Consider the following 21,085-nt stretch of genomic DNA (forward strand, 5'->3'; position numbering starts at 1 on the left):
CAGACGCCTCTCTCCTCCTGCCTGGGTGGGGGCCAGGGTGGCAGCACATGCCCTGCGGGACCGCTCGCACCTTCGCCTTGTAGCTCTGCCCTGACCCTGGGGGTTGCTTCCAAAGGGCAGCTGTCAGGTGGAAGCTTCCCGGTCCTGGTCGGCGGTGCCGCCCCCACCCAGGGCAGTGGGCCTGCTGCTGTGGCTCTCAGTTAACTCTTTTCACTCCACTGTCTTTTTAAATTTTAAGGTTTTCAGATGTCATTCTGGCAACAATTTTGGCAACCAAGTCTGAAATGTGTGGCCAGAAGTTTGAACTGAAGATCGATAACGTGCGGTTTGTTGGGCACCCGACACTGCTGCAGCACACGCTGGGCCAGGTACGGGCTCCCGGGCAGGCGCGGGCCCCTGGCTCCGTGGCCTTTGGGGCTGTGGAGGGCAGAGCTGTCCGGTGCTTGCCCACCTGCACCTCCTCGTAGGCCCTGAGTCCTTGCCCGGAGCTTTTGCTGTTTGCATCTGGAGTCTCTCTGGACCGCGGCCTTCCTCTTTGTGTATACCATGTCTGTTTCGGGGGGGCAGCCAAGAGAGGGAGGTCAGCAGTGTGTCAGACCCTTGAGCTTTATATAAAGCAGGGCAAGCATTTCTTCTTGCTCATAAGTGAAGTCCTAGCCAATAGTGTTATCAGTTTAGCTCTCACTGTCGTCCTGAGCGTGCTCTGTGTGTTCTCCATGGAGACTGGATGCACTGTTACCCAAGGGGATTTGGCACACCGGAACTGCCAGTCAGTCCTCTGCATGCAGGCAGAAGCGACACCAGTGTCCCTGGGATTCTGAAGGGTTTTGAAGTGACACACACACATGATCCAGAAATCCTGTGAGGGCCTGGGGTATGGTCCTCAGGTGTTCTCGTCTGGAGGAGAGCTTCTGAGACAGCAGGAGCTGCCAGGGCAGGGGACACGGTGGGGACATGGCCCCTGGGGCACCAGCCCTGCCCACACTTGCTCCACCTCACTGGTGGCCTGTGGGTGGGGTGGGGGCCTTTGGCAGCCCCTCGCCACCCTGCCCGCAGAACTGGAGGCACAGGGCTGGAGACGGGCCTGATGGGTGGCCCAGGGATCCCTTTGCCCCTGCTGGTGACGCTTGTCAGCAGCTGGTGCTTGGGCCCTGGGCAGGCTGGTGCCCCAGTGGCCCCTGCCGTCTCCTCCGGACAGCCAGCTCACTCGAGGTGATGGGGCAGTCTTGTCTGTTTGGGTCACAGCACTCTTCTGCTCCTTTCTCCACCGTGACCGTCTGTCTGTGCAGCATGCACTTGCTGTGCAGACTCTGGGTGCCTCTCAGAGGCCTCGGGCTTGGTTCTCCTCTGGTTCCAAGTACTCTGGAGCATTGTCCTGCCTGCGGTGGGATCACTCCAAGTGATTGTCCTGGCAGGTGTTGGCTCTCACTCACAGAACTGTGCCCCTTTCACAGGTCTCCAAAACTGACCCGTCCCCGAAGAGGGAGGCTCCCACCATGATTCTTTTCAATGTGGTGTTTGCACTGAGGGTGAGTGTAAATGACTGAAGAGCAGATCAGGGAGGAGGGGGGTTGGGGGAAGGGTGGGGGTCACGGGGGAGGGTAGGGGGAGAAGGAGGTGCTGAGGAGGAGGGGTTGGAAGAGGGGCTCAGGGAGGGGTGGAGGGGCAGTGACTCATTTCCGGTGACTGCGTCCTTCACTCAACTCAGCCCACTCTGGGCACAGCACTAGCCCCTTCTGGGTGCTGGAAGAGTCCAGCTTCATCCTTCCCCTCTTTTTAAAGTAAAATGTACGTAAAACATATCATCTTAACCATTTTACAGTGACATTTTGGTGGCATCTGGTAACAGTGTTGTGTAATCATCACTGCCACCCTATTGTCATCGTCCCAAAAGGACATCAGTTATTCCGAATGCTCTCTCCTCCCCCAGCCCTGGAACTACCAATCTGCTTTCTCTTTCTGTGGATTTACCTGTTTTCTGTGCTTCACATGAAAGGGATCCTGCAGTATGTGAGCTTTGATGTCTGACTTCTGTCACTTAATGTAATGGTTTTGAGATTCATCCAGTTTTTCATAATCTTTTTTTTTTAAATTGAAGCGTGGTTGATATATAATGTTTCAGGTGTACGGCAAAGTGATTGACATATTTATATATTCTTTTTTAGATTCTTTCCATTAAAGATTATTATAAGATATGGAATATAGTTCCCTGTGCTGTACAGTAGGTCCTTGAGGGTTTTTTAAATACTCTTTTAATTGAATCATGCATGTTGTAATATGGATCAGTACTTTCTCCCTTTCTATGGCTCAATCATATTCCACTGAAAGGAGATCATACTTTGTTTTATCTACTGGTGAACTTTTGGGTTGTTTCCACCTTTTGGCTGTAAGAAAATGCCGTTAAGGACATTTATGTACAAGTTTTGTGTGAACACATGTTTTCATTTCCCTTGGGCGCATACCTAGAAATGGACTTGCTGGGTCATGTGGTGACTCAGTGTTTAACCTTTTGAGAAGCTGCCAGACTGTCTTCCACAGCAGCTGCACCATTTTACACCCCCACCAGCCATGTAGGAGGGTTCCAATTTCTCTACATTCTCAGCATTTGTTATGTTGGGTTGTTTTATAATTAAGCCTAATTACTTCTTGAGGAAGTTCCTAGCACTGTCTGAAGTTTTGCTTTCACTAGTTAGAGGAAATTTCTTCTTGGTAAAGCTGTCAAAGGGCTTCCCAGGTGGCTTAGTGGTAAAGAACCGCCTGCCAGTGCAAGAGATGCAGGTTCCATCCCTGGTTCAGAAAGATCCCCTAGAGGAGGAAATGGCAACCTACTCTGGCATTCTTGCCAGGAGAATCCTACAGGCAGAGGAGCCTGGTTGAACACGACTGAGCACAGCACAGAGCTCTCAGAATACAAGGGATCTCAGTAAGCATGAGAAGCACTCGTGGGTAAGGGCTGGCTGGTGTTGTGAAGGAACTTTGAAATCTAGGAGACATGTGTTCAGTTAAATATGGCACTCCTCCACCAGCAGATTTCACTGGCGAGTCCAGTCATTCTTCCTGGTCGGCATACGTGAGCTGCAGGTGGCTTTCGTACAGAAGTGTCAGAGAGAATGATTGTACCTTGGTGACAAGGAGTGGGCAGTGTGCCTTGTTCCCTGGGTGGTGGCGGGAGTGATTCCAGCAGGAGAGGACCTGCCACCTCAGCTGCCTTCTGAGTCTCAGAGTGTTTTCCCCACAAGGCTTTTTTGATCTCACTGAAGAGTTCAGAATCAAAATAATGCTGGAGAAAAGCTTTCTTCGTTCTGAAGGGAGCTGTATTCTCAAAACTGCCCCCCTGCTGATCAGTGGAGAGGTGCCAGTTAGACACAGTGCTCCCTGCTGGTGACTGTGGGGCTGGAGGTGCCCAGAGGGGAAGCGTTGCTTTCTGCTTCGTGCACTTGGGTGGCGTGGGCTTGTTCAGTGTCTTTTTATCGTTTATTTCATTATGCACTGCAGACATCCACAGAAAGAACTCAGTGATGAAGACAGACCGAAACCACGACCAGTGCTGTCCACCCGTCAACTCTGATAGCCCCTGAGGGGCGGGGGTGTGAGGAGCCGCTGCGGCCCCACCCTGGATGTTGCAGGCAGGCCCTCATCTCTGGGAGCAGCGGCCTGTGATAGCTGAGTGTGTGACTCCCATGGGCGCGGCAGTCAGGGAAAAAGGCAGATTTTAAAGTGTATGGGGATTTTTATAATAAGCAGGCTGGAGATAATCCTGCTGTCCAGTGGCCGGAGAACAGTTAGACAGGGTAGTAGTTTATACACTAGCGTGTTCTGTGGCCACTGCAAGTGAGAATGGGGGTGAGGCCAGACGCTGGAGCGAGCGGGTGGGTCCCTCCCAGGTTAAAGCCACAGGAGACAGGGCAACGTAGGACTTCAGAGCACAGAGGCAGTGATGTGAGCAGTGGGAGAAATTGAACGCGAGGTAAAGAGTGGACGGGTTTTATTTCCTCTTTTCTGTAGTCATATAAAAATGTACACTCTTTTTGCTTTGAAGTTTTCAGCACGCCCTGGGCTCGAGACAGCAGCCTGATGACCCTTGTGCCCCTGTCTCAGGTCCCACGGCTGCTGCCTCTGCCCCTGGTTCCTCTGCCCGACCCCGTTCCCCGGCTGAGGAGGACAGGTCTCAGAGCGCCTGTCTGCTCACCCCTACATACCTCAGGAAGCGTCTCTGAGAGGGGACAGCTGTTGTACACCATACCTGACAGAACTAACTTATGTAGGTAGCAGCTAGTGTCTAGTTCATGGAAACGTGTCCCAGTCGTCACAGCATTTTTTCCTGTTTGCCTGTCTAAACTGGAGTGAAAACCAGAAACCAGCCCACAGAAGCATGGGGGGTTGTGTGCCCAGGCCTCTAACGCTCCCCTCCTCTCCATCTAGAACTCTCTCCTCCTTTATCCCGTGGACGGGTCCATGGTCAGACCTGTCTCTGTGCAGACAATCCCTGTGTCTCCTGCAAACTGTACATCTGCTCTGAGGGCCTGACTGTTTGGTGGGAGTTTCACGGGTGAGACAGTCTCACTGGCGATGCTCTGCACATCATGCTGCTTCACATCATGTCTGCAGGGAGGGCATGTTTCTCAGAGCCCCACTCGGGGCTGGCGCCTCCTCAGTGGTCACCTTCTTGGTGTACCCCATGTAGCCTGGGCTCTCCAGGCACCTGGAGCCGGGCCGGGCCTTGCAGCCAGTCGGGGCACCTAGACACACTCGTCCATGTGGGCCTCGCCCAGGAGTGTGAGTGAGCAGCCCTGGGCACCCGATTTGTGGCACCGTCTTGCCCCAGCCAGTAGGCGTGTGCTGGGGGGTCAGGGAGTGACCATGTGCCCAGGTCACTCTCCTCCCTCTGCTTTGCTGGGAGGAAGATTTTTACACAGATTTTTCTCAAATCTAAGGCAGAACATTTTGATTTGAGGCACTTGTGTACACACTTAACCCAGACCCTCTATCCCGTGACCTTCTGGGGACCCTTGAGGGGCCCTCCTGGATGTGGGGAGGGCTGTGGTCTGCAGGGGCCCGGCGTGGACCTAGCCCTCAGCCCCTCGCCGCACAGGTGTGCTGCCGGGGGTGAGTTCTGCTTGTGAATGTGGATCTGCTAGGAGCTAGAGTGTCCCCAGCTCCAGGTGATGAAGGTGTTTACTTTGTCTAGGTCAAGGTTTGGCCCAGGAGCCTGGCTGTGGACCTTTGCCGAGGGCCGTGCCTGCAGATAAACAGGAGGGGAGGCCAAGCGGAGGCTCTAATCGGGGCCGCCACTCTCCCCTCCTCCCACCTCTACCCGGGATGACTCAGCCTCCCTGTCGGCTCCTGGGGTGCTGAGTCACGGCAGGTGGTTATCAGCTCTGGGGGCATCTTCACAGACCTCACAGCTGCCTGCCCCACCCTTGGCCTGGGCGGGTGCGCAGGCCTGGCTTGGCTGTGGCCCCCGATAGGTGCCAGGATTAACAGAGGGGTGCAGAGGGATGTGCGGGGGCCTGGTGCCTGCTGACCTGTTAGCCAGCTCTCAGGAAGAGCGCTTCCTCTGAGGACAGAGGTCTTCACTGAGCAGTGGGCCCAACGCTTGTGTCTCACGCTGTGTCCCTGTTGTTACTTGTGTGCTTGTGTGACTGAGCTCTCACACAGCCGCTCCCTGGAGACCGTAGACACCCCTGGGCTCTGCTCTCCATAGGCTTACTCTGAGCACTTGACCTGTGGGCTGATGGGTGAGGGAGGGCCCTTGTTCTTCTCAGATGGAAGCCTGTGACCTTGGGTCCCCGCGCACGTGATGGCGGGGTCTGGGCCTTCCGTTGTGTCACTGGGCTGTTCCTGCCAGGCCTGGACTGCATTCCTGAACATCCCCTGCCTCCCTGGATGTGCTGGCCTGGGGCCCTGAGTGTGGGACCCTCTCTCACTTGTTAGAAGCACCTGCGTGCTTGTCCCTCCCCACTGGGGACCCCACAGGGCCATCTGTGCTGCCGTGTGGGCAGCAGCTCCATGCCCACCGTGGAACGTGCGCAGACCGGTGTTGCTGGGAGAGGCCCTCGAGGGGACCCAGGACAGGACACCCAGAGAGGGCTCTTCCGCAGTCTGAGCAATGCTGCATGTCCTCCTGGGGTGCCCTGCAGGCCCACGCGGACCCGTCGGTGATCAGCTGTCTGCACACCCTCTCCCGCCGCATCGCCACCGTGCTGCAGCACGAGGAGCGCCGCTGCCAGTACCTCACGCGGGAGGCCAAGCTGATCCTGGCGCTGCAGGACGAGGTGTCCGCCACGGCTGACGGTGAGCGCGCCGGTGGCTTCTCCAGAATACGGAGGCTGGTGGGCTCTGTGCTGGACTGAGCATGCCCTGGGCATTCAGCAAGACCCTCAAAGGTCCCAGCAAGACCCAGGCTCCCGAACTGATGCTCCGAGAGTGGCTCCCCAGCCCAAACTGTCCCCCTCCCCCAGACCCCGCATGATGGCTCTTCCCGCAGGTCAGGTACCACCCTGGTCCTGCTGGGCAGTCTCCCTGGGGTGGGAGGCATGCGGAAGGGCAGCGTCAAGCTGGAAGGAGGCCTCTTCTTTGCTTTCAGCAGAATTGAAGGGGAGCCCAATCGAGCTGTCAGCTGGCCAGTTATTAAAGTAGTATCTGCTGATGGACCCGCCTGAGGCCTTGGTGCACTGTCAGCATCTCAGAGCTGAGAGATGCCCCCTCTGTCATAGGCTTTGCCTCTGTCTTCTCAGGTCAGCACCTCCATAGCAGAAGAGAAAACCAGGACTACACTTGCCAGTGAACTTGGGCTAATTTTAGCTATAAGCAAAAGTACATGAGAATGTGCCACTTGGAAAAATTTGTTTTTGATGTTTGACAGTTGTCAAAATGTGTAATACATTTATTTTCCCCAGTTATGTATTATTAATAATAACAATCCAGAAGTTTTATCTTTTAAAAACATTCTTAAGAGTTTGTGACTTTTTCACCGGGATTTTTAAAAGTTCAATGTAAGTACATCTATTTTTTGTTAGATGTTACGTGAGGCCTGTACTTGCAGAGTCAGGTGGGGCCAGCGGTCGGGAAATCCAGAAGATGGTGGTGCGGACCACTGGGCAACGTCCTGATGTTTGGTGTACAGTCACTTAAAGTCCTTCTTAGCCTAAACTTGCCATCTGGCCTGTGTGAGCCCTGTGCTGTGCAGGCTCTGAGTCCCCTGTGTTACAACTCTTGCAGCAAATGACGGGCCTCAGTCCCCATTCCACCACATCCTGCCCAAGTGCAAGCTGGCCAGGGACCTCAAGGACGCTTATGACAGGTAAGACGAGTGGCCTCCTGCCCAGGGCCTCCGCAAGGCGGGTGCCACTTCCCCGCTCTGCCTGAGATGGAGGGAGGGCAGAAAGGTGCCTGGCTGGGACGGCACCCCCAGACTTTGCTCTGACTAGAAAATGGACCTGAAGAAAGCTGTGTGGGGGCCTAGAACGCAAGGTGACGCTGACTGAGCACAGCACCTACCGTGTTCCAGGCCTGCCTTCTTCAGGTGAGGTCACTGTGGCTGCCGCACCCAAGAGGAGACTGAGGCTCAGGGTCTAGGCTGGCCCTGCTCCCCTGACTAGCTCTGGTCTTGGGGGTTTGGGACACTCAGTGTATGGGCAGCAGGCAGTGGAGACATGGCGGGAACCCCAGCTCAGCACCACCTCTTAGTGTGCACAAGCAAGGCAGGCACTCTTCTTTCTAAAGCGTGTCCACGGGGCTTTGACCACTGCTCCCTGGCCCTGGGTCTGTGGGACCCCAGTCCTGGGTGAGTGCCGCTGGCTGGCAGCTTCTCCTGTTCTGCACCTGGCAAGCGGGCTTACCAGAGGCCTCTCGGGGCTGAGGGGACCGGCATGTTGCTGGACGGGGGGCGCAAGGGGCACTGCCCCCTCACCTCCCCTCACCGCCAGCTTCCCTGCCCTGGCCTCCTCCATCCAGGAGACCGTGTTCCCCACTGGAGATGGGCTTGACCTGAGAGCTGTGGCCAGAGCCCCTCTGGAGATGGTGGTTTGTCCACATCCTTTCCTTTTTCCATGTAAGTTTTCTTTTTCCCCATGAATTCTCTTTTTTTTTTTTTTTGGCTGAACTGTGGGACTTGTGATAGCTTAATTCCCAACCAGGGATTGAATCCTGGCCTCCTGCAGTGGAAGCGCGGAGTCCTAACCACTGGGCTGCCAGAGAATTCCCCCCTCCTTTTTTTTAATGTTAATGTTTTTTTCTGATTTCACCAGTATTATGTATTTATTATAGACACAGGGAAGTATAAAGAAAATAAAACGGTCTGTAATCCCACGCCCAGTGTTAACCACTGTGATGTTTTGGTAATTGTCCTTTTGTTATTTAGCTTAAGCCTTTGAAGAGGTCCCCTGTCGGTCAGGTCTGAAAGGGCGCTGGGCTGCTTTCTCCTTAGACCCTCACTGGTCCCGTCCCGGAGGCAGGATGTGTCAGGTGGCTGCGTGCTGTGTGCCCCTCTGAGGGCGCGGCGCACAGGAGGGTGAGCCCGGAGCATACTGCGTGTGCGGTTGCCCTGTACCTTCTCACCTCCACGTGCAACTTAGACATCTGTCTGTTGGTAAATAAGGACTGACTTCTCTGCTGCCCAGCTGCCTGCCGCCTCCCTGGGGCTTCATGGGCTCCAGCTTTTGCTGCTGAAGGACATGCGGCTTAGCCGTGTGTGTTTTTTTGTGGGTGCCCGTGCATCCCTGAGAGAAATTCCTAAGTGAAACTGCCGGCTAAGTAGTCAGGTGTGTGTGTCACGGAGGTACTGCCCTCTGTGGCTGCGTCTGCCCACCTGTCAGCAGCACCTGACTTTGCCACACAGAGTCTTCTGAGCTTTCCGGTTCTGCCGACCACGGTGGGTGGTGGATGGTGTCTCAGGTCAGCCGATATGAACGCAGGTGTGCACGTCTTCACCTGGGCTCACCCCTGTACCCTTCTCTGTGAACGCTCTGCTTTGGCCCTGTTTCCTCCTGGGGGCGCAGGTGCCTTTAGGTGGGAGGGAGAGCTGTCTTCAGGGATGCACAGAGTGGCTGCTGTTTCCGTGTTTTTATTTCGATGACTTCAGGGTGTCAGAGGACATAAGAGCAGCGTCCCTTGAAACTGCACGCTAGATCCAGGCCAGCGTGGGCTTACAGTAAAAAGCAATCCAGAGCCAGACAGTATGTTTCTGAGCAAACAATGAGCTGTGAATTCTTAGGCTCGAACTGTGTTGGGATGCTGACCCTCGAGAGTTGACAGCTGCTTTCGTGGCGTGCTGGACCGGCCGAGCCCGGAGCTGAGGCAGCCCAGCGCTGAGGCAGCCCAGCGCCCTCTAGTGGCAGCAGTCCCAAGGACAGGAGTCAGCACTCAGCAAGAGCAGCTCCCGGGCCCCCATTCAGCCCTTTGCCTCCTTCCTGAACCCAGATGACCCCCTCCCTGTTTCCAGGCCCGAGTCTTGTGATCTGGGTCCCGCCCAGTGCTTCTCCCATAGGAATCCCAGACCATCCGTGTCCTCCCCTGTCCCCGCCTGCTGACGGCATCGGCTCTGACCCAGTGGGAAGGCTGTGAGGGTCTAGCCTGACCCACCCTGCTCCTGCAGGGCGGGCTGCACCGAGGGGCAAGAAGGCAGGTGGTAGGGAGCACGCAGCCCTTTCTCTGTGGAGGCTCGCCAGCAGGCCCCGGGACGGGCTTTCTCAGAGCAGAAGCAAGAGGCCTGAAGCTGAGGTCTGGTTGAGGTTCGAGGCTGGGCTGGGGCTTTGCACAGGGGCGTTCTGGACTGAGCGCTTTGACTGCAGTCCTGTGTGCGGTGTGGCCTGGAGGCCCTATGCCCCAGGACCTCTGCGTCTGTGAGCCGCTGCTGCCGCGTGACTCCGCGGAGCCCGCCGCTGCTTGCCCAGCACCTGTGTGTCCCCTTGTAGCTTGGTGACTTCAGTGACAGCATCCCCCGAGGTTGGGGATGTCCCCTAGCCGTCTGTGCTCAGCATGTGGATCCCGTGGTGGGGCTTGAAGAAGTGTCTGCCAAGCAGTTCCTGACCTGCGGCAGTGCTGGGGGTGCTGGGGACTCTGCCCTGCTCTTCGCTGCCTGTCCAGAGCAGGGCTGGGCCCACAGACTTGCCCACGAGTATCCTGGGAATTTCAGTCCTTTCCAGAAAGTGCACCTGTGTTGGAAATGTCAGTGTGGGCTTCCAGGAGCCCACCTAGCCCTCTTGGGTCACGCGCAGTGTTGGCCCTGTGTGCGGGAACAGAGGGTGCAGGGCTGGCTTCGGAGGTCTCTGGCCTGGGGCAGGGAGAAGGGTGACTGGTGCGAGCCCACAGCAGGACGCTAGGATAGGGACTGAAATTTGGATGCTGAGATGTGAGGTGGGGGGTGAGCTTGCATCCTGTGCCGTCTGGGATGTGAAAGATAAGCGCTTGTTGAAAGGCCCGTGTGATTGCCTTGGGCCTTGGGCTCTGGGGGTGCATCTATCTCGTGTCGCAGGCGGGGTGGGGTCTCAGAGTTGCAGTCCAGTGTGTGGTGTGGCCTTATCCGTGTGAGGGGCCGGATAAGCCTCACACAGGCACAGTGTTTTCCTCAGTGTCCCCACCAAACCGTTAGCTGCCCTGAGGATACAAGTACGAGCTGCTCGGGACCCTTTTCGGGCCCAGCTTCTACTCTGCTAGTGCTCAGTCGCTCAATCCTGTCCAACTCCTTGTGACCCCATCAACTGGGACCCCATGCTGCTGCACAGGCCTTGATGGCTTGTCTGCCTGCTACCAGATCCCCATGAGGCCCCAGGCTACACCTACCCTTGCCCCCTCCTCCACATCCCTTTTCTTACCACTCTGTCCGGCTTCTTGTGTTCACATAGTTTGCTTACAATTCCCTTTGCTTTCTTGGCACGACTGAGTGGGAGCCCCCAAATGCAGGCTGTAGATTGTGCACTAAGAGCCTGAACCAGTGCCTGGGGCCTCCTCCTGTGCCCAGTGGCTCAGCAGCCTACACATGGCATCGCTGGGCTCCTGGAGGAGCCCACGTGGCTACATTTGAAAAGAGGAATCTCGAAAAAAAAAAAAAAGAAAAGAGGAATCTCGGTGTTTACTATGACTCTGCGTTCCAGCAGCTACCTCGTGCCATGTCCTACAGGAGAGCTCAGAGATAGGAAGACCTTGGTTCTGAGTCCACTGCCTTTCTGAGCAGATGTGAAGAGAACTACACACAAGCCACAGCTTGTGGCCCCCCTGCAGCTGGGGGCCTGAGACCCTCTCTCATCCTTCAAGGGGTCAGCTAGGGACAGGGAAGCCCTGGGAGAGGGCCCGGCCCTCCAGGTGCCCCGGTGGCAGCACAGGAGAGGGAGCGAGGCCGGGGCCAGCAGGAGTCCTGGGGGCAGCTGAGGTCGCAGGCGTGCTCCGTGTGCTTCCCGTGGTTCCTCTCCTTGGTGCCCATTCCCTGCTGGAGACAATAAGGACTGATTTTTACATTTGAAACTGCTGCCTGTGGATTCCGCATAGCTCTTTGGACAGGGCTGTGGGGAGGGACTGTAAGAACAGCCTGTGGATGCGGGGCGGGGGCCACGGGCCGCCTCTAGCACCCAGATCCCTGAGTCTGTTTCCGAGAGCCCCGAGGCCCGAGTGCCAGCAGCATGGGCTGGAGTGTGGCAAGAAGGGGCCAGGCAGGGGGCACAGGCCCCATACCCTGCTCTGCGCTAGCAGTCACTCCTTCTGTGCTCAGCACCCGGGCCAGGTCAGGGCCTCAGCTTCGTTCCTGAGAGACGGCGGCCCAGAGGGTCTTGTCCTCAGGCCTCCTCCCCCCTCCAGGCTGGAAGTGCTCTCAGTGTCCCTGCCCGTTGCTGGCCGTGCGGTGAGCACCGCACCTTGTGGATTCTGGTCGGGAAACAGCACTGACCGCGGACAGGAGGGCCTGTTGCTGCCCACGCACAGGACAGATGGCAGCTTGGAGCCGCCTGGGGGGCCAGGGCCAGGCTTGGGGCTCACCCCACTGAGAAGGTGGGCCTAGAGTTGAGATCTGTAGGCAGGAAGGAGCCCTGGCGCCCCTGAGGGAGAGCGTGTGGCTAGGGCAAGTCCACGAGCTTGGAGAGCAGCAGGGCAGCCTGTCCTGCTGGACTCTCTGGCGGGAGGATACAGGGTTGGCAAGAGTGGGCACGTCCCACAGGGCTCTGGCACTTTGAGGTCTTGGCTAGGACTGCTGAGGTGGGACCCCTGGGGGTCTGCGTAGGGAGGGCAGACCGGGGAGGCCAGAGTGGAGCAGGTGTGCAGTGTGTCCCTGCGTGGAGCAGGCAGGATTCACAGGCAGTCTGAGGTGGGTTGTGAGACATGAGAGTCAGACACAGAGTCTCTGTGTTTGGCCTGAGCGAGGCTGGGGAGACGAGGGGTGCCAAAAGCCTGAGCGGGGGCTGGCGTGGCTGCTGGCTGTGGAGCGCCTGCGGGGCTGCACCGTCGGCAGGGGCGGGCTCCTCCCTCGGGCACCGCCACTCTTCCCTCCCGCTCCCCCTTCCTCTCCTGCTCATCTCTCCCTTTTGGTGATGGGCCCTGCCCTGCCCGGCCGCCCATCGTGTAGAGGAAGCCCTGGGACGCCCGGGTGCATTGAGCCTCCAGGGCAGAGATTGGAGAGGCTTCCCTGATCCCTTGCCTCTGGTTGGACTGCAGATTCCGAGGCTGGCCAGAAAGGCAACTTTTGTGTGTGTTCCTAATACATCATTTTCTTCTCTTAACCCTACTGAGATGCGGGATAGGATGCTTTCTTAACCCTACTGAGATGTGGGGTAGGATGCGGGGTAGGAGTCTGGGAAGCCTCCCTGCAGTGTACTTGTGGGCTGGGCGGAGGGGCCCTCAGGCGGGTGTGCAAGATGTGGTTGCGTGTGCAAGGCTGAGGGCCCTCTCTCTGCAGCTTGTGCACATCTGGGGTGGTGCGGCTCCACGTCAACAGCTGGCTGGAGGTGAGCTTCTGCCTGCCCCACAAGATCCACTACGCGGCCAGCAGCCTCATCCCGCCAGAGGCCATCGAGCGCAGCCTGAAGGCCATCCGGTGAGTGCCAGCCCCACGCCCGCCGGCCCTTCTCTCCTTTGTCTGCCTGAGGTGTACCAAGCACTTGGGTCCTCTTCCTGCCACAGAAACTGGCAGGTAGGGCTCTGCTGTTTGTAAACACATGTTTTTGTGTCCACTTTTGTCCAGGAGTGACCATCACCCCCAGCTCACCCCCAGAGCCTCTGGGCACTGCCTGGCCGAGCAGGGCTTTGCGCTGCAGCCCCAGCCTGGGGCCTCGTTAGGGCTGTGGACCGCGCCTCACGGCCAGCAGCGGGCCTGACCCTCAGAGGGCTGTGTCATCATGGTGTTACTCCTGGGGTCTCTGCTTGAACCGGAACTTGTGGGCTCTGTTTGTCCATTTCAGGCTTCCTCCTGCAAGGAGAGCACAGAGCCCAGTCTCCTGCCTTTGCCTTCCCCACCAAGTGCTCTGTCTCCTCAAATGTCTTAACCAGAAAAAGAGATCTGGGCACGGGACAGCAGATGTTTTGATGACAGAAAGCAGAGCACTGACTTCATCCCTCACCCAGGCCCCCGCACTGTCCGTGCTTTTCCTCCTGGGCTTCCTTCCCAGCGTGTGTCTCGGTAGTTCTGTTCACAGTCTGAGGTGGGGATTTTGCTTTTCCCATGTGTTATATGCTGTGCTTAGTCGCTCAGTCGTGTCCAACTCTTTGCGACCCCACGGACTGTTGCCCGCCAGGCTCCCCTGTCCATGGGATTCTCCAGGCAAGAATACTGGAGTGGGTTGCCATGCCCTCCTCCAGGGGATCTTCCCAGCCCAGGGATTGAACCCAGGTCTCCCGCGTTGCAGATGGATTCTTTACCATCTGAGCCACCAGGGAAGCCCTCTTTGGGACTGTTTCCTTGGGAAGGGTTGACTCATTTTTAAGTCAACCAGTGTTTGCGGGCAGTCCCAGAGGTGGGATGGAGCGGGTCATCAGGGCTCCTGCAGTTCTTTCTGCTGCAGCAGTGATCCTCGCAGGTTTTTAAAGGCCTCAGGGCACAACCCTGTCTTCCAGTTCCTCCCGTGGCCTCTTTTCTCCAGGTGCCCACCCCGAGAGCCCGAAGCTGCTTGTACCACTGACCATGTCTCTGCCCTGCAGCCCGTACCATGCCCTGCTGCTGCTCAGCGATGAGAAGTCCCTGCTGGGTGAGCTCCCACTTGACTGCTCCCCGGCCCTGGTGCGCGTGATCAAGACCACGTCTGCTGTGAAGAACCTGCAGCAGCTGGCCCAGGATGCAGACCTGGCTTTGCTGCAGGTACCTCTGGGGGCCTGGGGAGATACCCTCAGTGGGCAGGATGGGCAGTGTGGGGGGAGGCTGGATGTGTCATAGGAGGCACCTCAAGCTGCCTCCCTAGGGCCGTAGTCCAGCCGAGGGCCGCGTACGGCCTGCCACAGTGATGGATCTGGAGGCAGACCGGCCTCTGGGCCGGGGGCCTGAGTTCCTCCCGAGTGTCTGTATCGTGGCGGGGCCGCTGGGCTGTGGCAGAGAGGAGCGAGGCCTTCATGGTGCTGGGTGAGCGGACTTCGCCCTTGTGGGAGCCGTGTAGAGCAGGACCACACCCCATGGCACGCGGGCCTGTGTTCTGTACGAGGTGCCATCTCCCTGCCGAGTCACAAGCTTGGGGGCTGCCCTTTCTGATCAGATGGTGGCCCCTCCTCTTTGGCCGAAGATCTGGTGGAATAGTAGGCAGGGCTGAGGGTGAGGAAAAGCACAGGAAGAAGGTGGAGGCTGGGTCAGGGGGGCCTCAAGCGACAGCCTGAGGGGGACCCCGGGTCTGGAGTGGGGCAGCACCTGGCCACCAGGGGGCAGCGGAGCCCTGGGCCAGGGGCCACAGCTGCGGAGGCCGGGACAGCTTTCTCAGGCCCTGTGAGGCACCTCCAGGGGGCCTGCGGTCTTTGCTCCTCAGCATATTCGCCGTTGTTGTTGTTCAGTCACTAAGTTCATGACCAACTCTTTGCGCCCCCCGGGACGGCAACACGCCTCTGCCCTCCACTCTCTCCCGGAGTTTGCTCAAATTCGTGGCCATCAAGTCAATGATGCCATCCAACCATCTCATCCTCTGTCATCCCTTTCTCCTTTTGCCTTCAATTTTTCCCAGCATCAGTGTCTTTTCCAACGAGTTGGCTCTTCGCGTTAGGTGGCCAAAGTATTGGAACTTCAACATCAGTCCTTCCAATGAACATTCAGGGTTGATTTCCTTTAGGATTGACTGGTTTGATCTCCTTGCAGTCCAAGGGACTCTCAGGAGTCTTCTCCAGCACCACAGTTCGAAAGCATCAATTCTTTGGTGCTCAGCCTTTATGGCCCAATTCTCACATCTGCATATGACTACTGGAAAAACCGTAACTTTGACTATATGGACCTTTGTTGGCAAAGTGATGCTTTTTAATACGCTGTCTAGGTTTGTCATAGTTTTCCTTTCAAGGAGCAAACGTCTTTTAATTTATGGCTGCAGTCATCATCCAGAGTGATTTTCTAGCTTGGGAAAATAAAATCTGTACTTTCCCCACATTTTCCCCATCTGTTTGCTATGACGTCATAGGACTGGATGCCATGATCTTAGTTTTTTTAATATTGAGTTTTAAGCCAGCTTTTTCCATTTTCCTCTTTGACCCTCATCAAGAGGCTCTTTATTTCCTCTTGGCTTTCTGCCATTAGGGTGGTATTATCTGCATATCTCAGGTTATTGATTTTTCTCCCATAATCTTGATTCCAACTTGTCCTTCATCTAGCCTGGCATTTCGCATGATGTACTCTAGACATAAATAAATAAGCAGGGTGACAATATACAGCCTTGACCTACTCCTTTCCCAATTTTGAACCAGTCCCTTGTTCCATGTCTGACTCTAACTGTTGCTTCTCGACCTACATACAGGTTTCTCAGGAGACAGATAAGGTGGTCTGGTATTCCCACATCTTTCAGAATTTCCCATGGAGATGGGCACGTTAGCACAGTAGGGGAGCTTGTTCACCAGGCCCGACTCTCAGGCCATTTTCCCCCAAAGCAGCCCTTTGGGATTCTGTTGTCTAGAATCCTTCCCCCATCTTTATCCCATGACCCTTGTCCACCCCACGTGCGAGTGTTTATTGACCTGTGCCTGGCGTCTCACGTGGGGTCCTGGACTGTCTTGCTAGCGCCCACGAGACACAGACCTCACAGGCGCTGGCTGAGGTGTGTGCACCGCTGCGCGGCGTCCTGACCGGTGCTGCTGAGGCCAGGGGCCCGTGCGTGTGCGGCTCTGAGGGGCCCTCTCTGCCCCCGCGGCTGCCCGACAGGGGCCTGTGTGGACACGCCCCCCCCTGGCCGCAGTTGCCCTGCACAGAGCTCTGATGATGTCGCCTCTGTTTCTCCCTGGCCGTGGCCTTGCCATGGGGCCCCTTGCTGCCCCTTGCCGTCTGCTTCCTCGCCCCTCTACACTGAACCCGGTGTGGATCGGGGTTTGCTGCTGGTGTGGTCATGCAGGGCCTGGCCCCACGGGTGGACTGTGCCGGCCGCTGGCACTGCTGCTTCCTTCAGCAGGTGGCCCAGCAGAGGCCCCGTGGGGGAGGCTGGCGAGCCCAGCCGGAGCCCCTGCACGGATATCAGGTAATGTCGGTCTCAGGTGTGAATGTCATCAGGTGATTTGAAGGTTTTTGTCTAATGAAACTAATATATTCTTTCTTACAAAGTTCAAGTATCACACAAATTATAGACACAGAGTAAGTGCCCACAATCCCATATCGCAGCAGTAACCACAGTAGATTCCTCCAACTCTTTTATATAAACGTTAATATATAATCTTTGAATAACAAAATAGGATTATACTTACGTTACTTGTAATGAATGAACAGTGCCCTCGTAGACCTCCACGTCCTAATGTGAGTGGGACCTTCCTTATGTGGGACTTTGCAGATGGAATTAACACTCTTGATATGAGGCGATAATCCTGGATGATCTGGGTGGGCCCTTGTGAGAGGGAGGCAGGTGGAGAGGCTTTGACTACAGAAGAGGAGGCGGGAGGTGACCTGCAGAAGAGGTGACTGTGGAGGCCAAGGTGGGAGGCGTGGTCTCACCTCACGCCAGGAACAGCAGCTTGTATCTTGGAGGCAAAGATCAGTGTCCCTGCCAACAGCCCAGTGCTCCCAATTTCAGACTTCTAGCCTGGAGCAGGCGCTCTGGCTGCAGGGAGAGGGGATGTGGACCCGCTGGGTGAGGTTGGTGGCAGAGACGGAGGGAAGTGAACCTGTTTCCTTTAGAGCCATTGTCACTGGGACTTGGGGTGAGAGAGAGGGTCAGCAGTGGGACTGAAACGTCCTTTGTGTTTGAGCTGGGGCCACTGGAGGCCCTGTTTGCTGAGACGAGGTGGGGGTGTTTTGGTGCTGTGCCCGCAGGCACTTGGCTGTGGTGGTCGGGGTGAGCACTGCCCAGTGCCGTGGTCTCACCCTGGCCCTCCCTCCCGGCGCTGTGGTCTGTCTGTGGGCCATCCTGATGTCTTGAGAGCCCAGGGCAGCAAGACAGAGGGAGGTTCTCCAGGGATGAGTGAGGGGTGGGGGTGGGTGCAGCAACCCCTCATCCACTGTCCTGGTGCTCGGTGCTGGTGGGCTAGGGGCTGGCCTCTGCCAGGATGAGCAGCCAAGACCCTTGCGCAGCTGAGTCGACCTCGTCCTGGTTGCCCAGGCGTCCGTGCCGGGGCCAGCTGGGACAGCTGAGGACCAGTGGCAGAAGGCTCAGCCTCCCAGCAGTCCCCTGCTCCCTGCCTGCAGGTTTTCCAGCTTGCGGCCCACCTGGTGTACTGGGGCAAGGCCATCATCATCTACCCGCTGTGTGAAAACAACGTCTACATGCTGTCTCCCAACGCCAGCGTGTGTCTGTGAGTCCCTCTGGCTGACAGGGCCCCAGGTGGTGCTCCCAGCTCAGCCAGGCCCGTGTCCCAGTTCTGGCCTGGTCCCTCCCCTCCAGCGCCACCCAGGCCTGTGCTGCTCTGCACTTGCAGCCTCTGGGAAAGGTCTGCGCCTGCCCACACCTGCTGGCCAGTGGGCCCTGCGCGGGGTGCCTGCTGGGAGGTCAGGAGCCTTGGTCCTGACGCAGAGGCTCACGGGCTGCCGCGTGGGGAAGGCGTCTGGGCTCTGTCCTCACTGCACCCTCCCGGACCCTCACCACACTGCATCCCCTCCTGCCCAGCGCGGGCTCGAGGCAAGGACACAGATGCCTGACTGAGGGGAGACCTCTCGAGCTCAGGGATCCTCACCCCCATCCCCAGGTATTCCCCGCTCGCCGAGCAGTTCTCACGCCAGTTTCCATCTCACGACCTGCCATCTGTCCTTGCCAAGTTCTCCTTGCCTGTCTCCTTGTCAGAATTCAGGAACCCCCTGGCCCCCCCTGTTCAGGAGGTGAGTCTTGGGAGCTGGGGGAGCCCAGGGACCAGCCACCTGGCTTCAGTCCCCAATTGATCCCAGGCCTGCAGTGTTGCTGCGCCCAAAGCCTGGGTTGGGGGCAGTGCTTGCTGTGTAGGTGATACCTGCCCTGCCAGAGGCTGGCTGCCTGCCGACACCTGGGCAGTGCCAGTCCCTCCACACACGGAGCCCTGTCTGCCCGTGGCAGGCAGTTCTCAGGGTTAGGGCGGAGCTAAGAGGTCAACTGGCAGGAGATTGTGACCACTCCTGGGACAAGAGAGCCACCCGCTGCCCCTTCTGGACCTGGGGGTCCTAGAATCGGGAACACAGAGGGTTTTGTTTTACTGAGCCTGGGCCCTGCCCCGACTCCCTCTCCTGCCTGCCAGGGTCCCGGTGGCCACGGGGTCTGTGGGTATAAGTCTGAGCTCACAGACACCCAGAATTTTCACATTTGGGGCCTGCACAGGACAGGCCTGGGTCTGGGTCAGAGTCAGGGTGGCGAGGGGCTGGCAGGAGTGTGGGCGTGGCGTGGTGGCCACCAGGGAGGGGCGAGGCATGGGGAACGAGCTGGCGAGTTGTGTGTTTACAGAAGGACTGACTGACCTGGGTCCCAGAGCCAGGCCTTGCCCCTCCCCCACCCCAGCCTGAGCCCTGGGCCCCGGGGGGAGATGGGCTGGTGTTCTCAAGGCTTGTCTTCAAAGTGAAGTGTTTGCTCTAACAAGTGCTGGGGCTGGTAGGCAAAGCCAGTCCTTAAAAGCAGCCCTTTGCTCCTCAAGTTGTGAACGCAGAGGAGGGACCGTGTCAGTCACCATCTGGTCCTCCCAGGGGTGGGGTGTGGTCTGCTTCGACCCCAAGCTGCAGGTTGGTCTCTTGGTTCCTTCACTTAGACGCCCAGCGTGACTGTCGTAAATGCCGTTGTCCGTGGCACCTTTGGTTTCCTGGAACAGTGCCAGGTTGTGCCAGCCGAACAGAAGACACACTGTGTGTGCCCTCCCCCTCCCCAGTGCAGACTTCCCAGTGGTCTGGACGGCCGGTGGCTCTTCTTGGCCTGAGGGGAGCTGGTTCTGATTCTGCTGGGTCCTGGGTGAAGCCGCCTGCCTCCCTAACTCCTATTTCAGGCCCCGAATGTGTGCAAGTGCTGACGAGGTCTCTTGAAGTATTTTACAGTCCTCTTCCATTTTCCTTACTGTGACTGGGTCATACATGCTCACGGTACAGGCGTGTGTCCATGCCTGTCCGCCCTCCCAGCAGGGAACCCCAGTGACAGGAAGGTGGCATGTGGGTCTGGGGACGTGGATGCCCCCACACAGGGGTCGACCCAGGGGGGAGGACTTTCTGCTCTTAGGGTGCTGGCCATGGGTGGGGTCCCCACAGAGCCCACGGGCCGGGAGAGGCGGCACAGCAGGGCCGCCATGTCACAGGTCCTGTCAGCTCTGGGCAGAAAGGCGTGTGGGCAGCTGGGCACGTGGCGGAGTGAGGGCCGCTGTGGCCCCGCCGGGTGTCCCCTCTGACCTCCGGTGCCCCTGCCTGCAGACGCAGCTCATCCAGATGGTGGTGTGGATGCTGCAGCGCCGGCTCCTGGTGCAGCTGCACACCTACGTCTGCCTGATGGCCTCGCCCAGCGAGGACGAGCCCCGCGCCCGCGAGGACGACGCGCCCCTCGCCACCAGGGTGGGCGGCCGCAGCCTCAGCACGCCCAATGCCCTCAGCTTTGGCTCCCCAAGTAGGATTTCCTGCCCCCGGGCATCTGTCTGGAGGGGGGTGAGCACCTGGGCACACTTGCAAGAGGCGGGTGGCTGGGAGGTCCGACTTGGGCACCTGTGAGTGACCACGGTACCGTCACAGGGCCGCACTCGAACCCCTGCTCACACCGCCCTCTGGGCAGCTGTGTCCTCGCATGGATGTCACTCGCCCCGCTGGGCAGCTCTGCCTGGGGGACGGGAGGTCCTCCCCTGCTTCCCTGAGGACGGGGCTCTGCCTTGCTGAGTTGGAGCAGCCTGGCCCAGCACCTCTGTGGAGATGGTGACTGGTCCCTTCTCTGCAGAGCCATTTGGCCACAGTGTCTCCCTAAGGCAGCAGCCCTGAGCCCAGGTCCCTGGCTTGGGGACCCCAGTCTTCCCAGGGCCCCATTAATGCTCGGGACTGGATGACCTTGGGGTTTGGGGCAGCTCCCCGAGGGCGTGGCGGTGAGCTCCCAGGTGGATGTGGGTGACCGCAGGGCTGCCGCTCCCTGACTGCTGCCGGTTCTCAGCCAGCAGCGATGACATGACCCTCACCAGCCCCAGCATGGACAACTCCAGCGCTGAGCTGCTCCCCAGCGGGGACTCGCCGCTGAACAGGAGGATGACGGAGAGCCTGCTGGCCAGCCTGTCTGAGCACGAGCGGGCCGCCATCCTCAGCGTGCCTGCGGCCCAGAACCCGGAGGACCTCCGCATGCTTGCCAGGTGCGGCGGGGCCCCGTGTGGAGAGACGGGCGGCGGACCTCAGCGCAGGCCTCAGGACTGGCGCCTGTGTGTGGAGTGTCTCTTGGACCTCCTTCCAGTGCTGCTCGTCACGTCGTCCTCGAGGGCTGAGCAGGGATCGTCCCAGGACCCTTGGTCTGGGGGCGGGGTGGGGCCTGAGGTCTGCACATCTGGGTGAGAGACTTGTCACCCCCAGCCCAGACCTGGGGGCACTGGGCACATGGTGTTC

General features: G+C 58.1%; 1 protein-coding gene across 3 annotated transcripts in view; it reads left to right on the plus strand.

Moving 5' to 3' along the window:
• NPRL3 (NPR3 like, GATOR1 complex subunit) overlaps positions 1–21,085 on the plus strand; it is a 33,238-nt gene that overhangs the window by 11,259 nt on the left and 894 nt on the right. For 2 of the 3 annotated variants that reach the window (XM_027526600.1, XM_027526601.1), the window contains 10 exons: positions 239–368; positions 1,455–1,529; positions 6,141–6,294; positions 7,222–7,303; positions 12,881–13,018; positions 14,119–14,275; positions 17,765–17,871; positions 18,262–18,391; positions 19,928–20,117; positions 20,646–20,838. In XM_027526600.1, the coding sequence (XP_027382401.1) occupies positions 239–368; positions 1,455–1,529; positions 6,141–6,294; positions 7,222–7,303; positions 12,881–13,018; positions 14,119–14,275; positions 17,765–17,871; positions 18,262–18,391; positions 19,928–20,117; positions 20,646–20,838 (1,356 nt within the window). Of the gene's footprint in view, positions 1–238; positions 369–1,454; positions 1,530–6,140; positions 6,295–7,221; positions 7,304–12,880; positions 13,019–14,118; positions 14,276–17,764; positions 17,872–18,261; positions 18,392–19,927; positions 20,156–20,645; positions 20,839–21,085 lie in introns of those variants that run through there. The other variant, XM_027526602.1, reaches the window with a different exon arrangement.

This window comes from Bos indicus x Bos taurus, chromosome 25 (assembly GCF_003369695.1).
Source record: "Bos indicus x Bos taurus breed Angus x Brahman F1 hybrid chromosome 25, Bos_hybrid_MaternalHap_v2.0, whole genome shotgun sequence".
Lineage (NCBI taxonomy): Eukaryota > Metazoa > Chordata > Mammalia > Artiodactyla > Bovidae > Bos > Bos indicus x Bos taurus.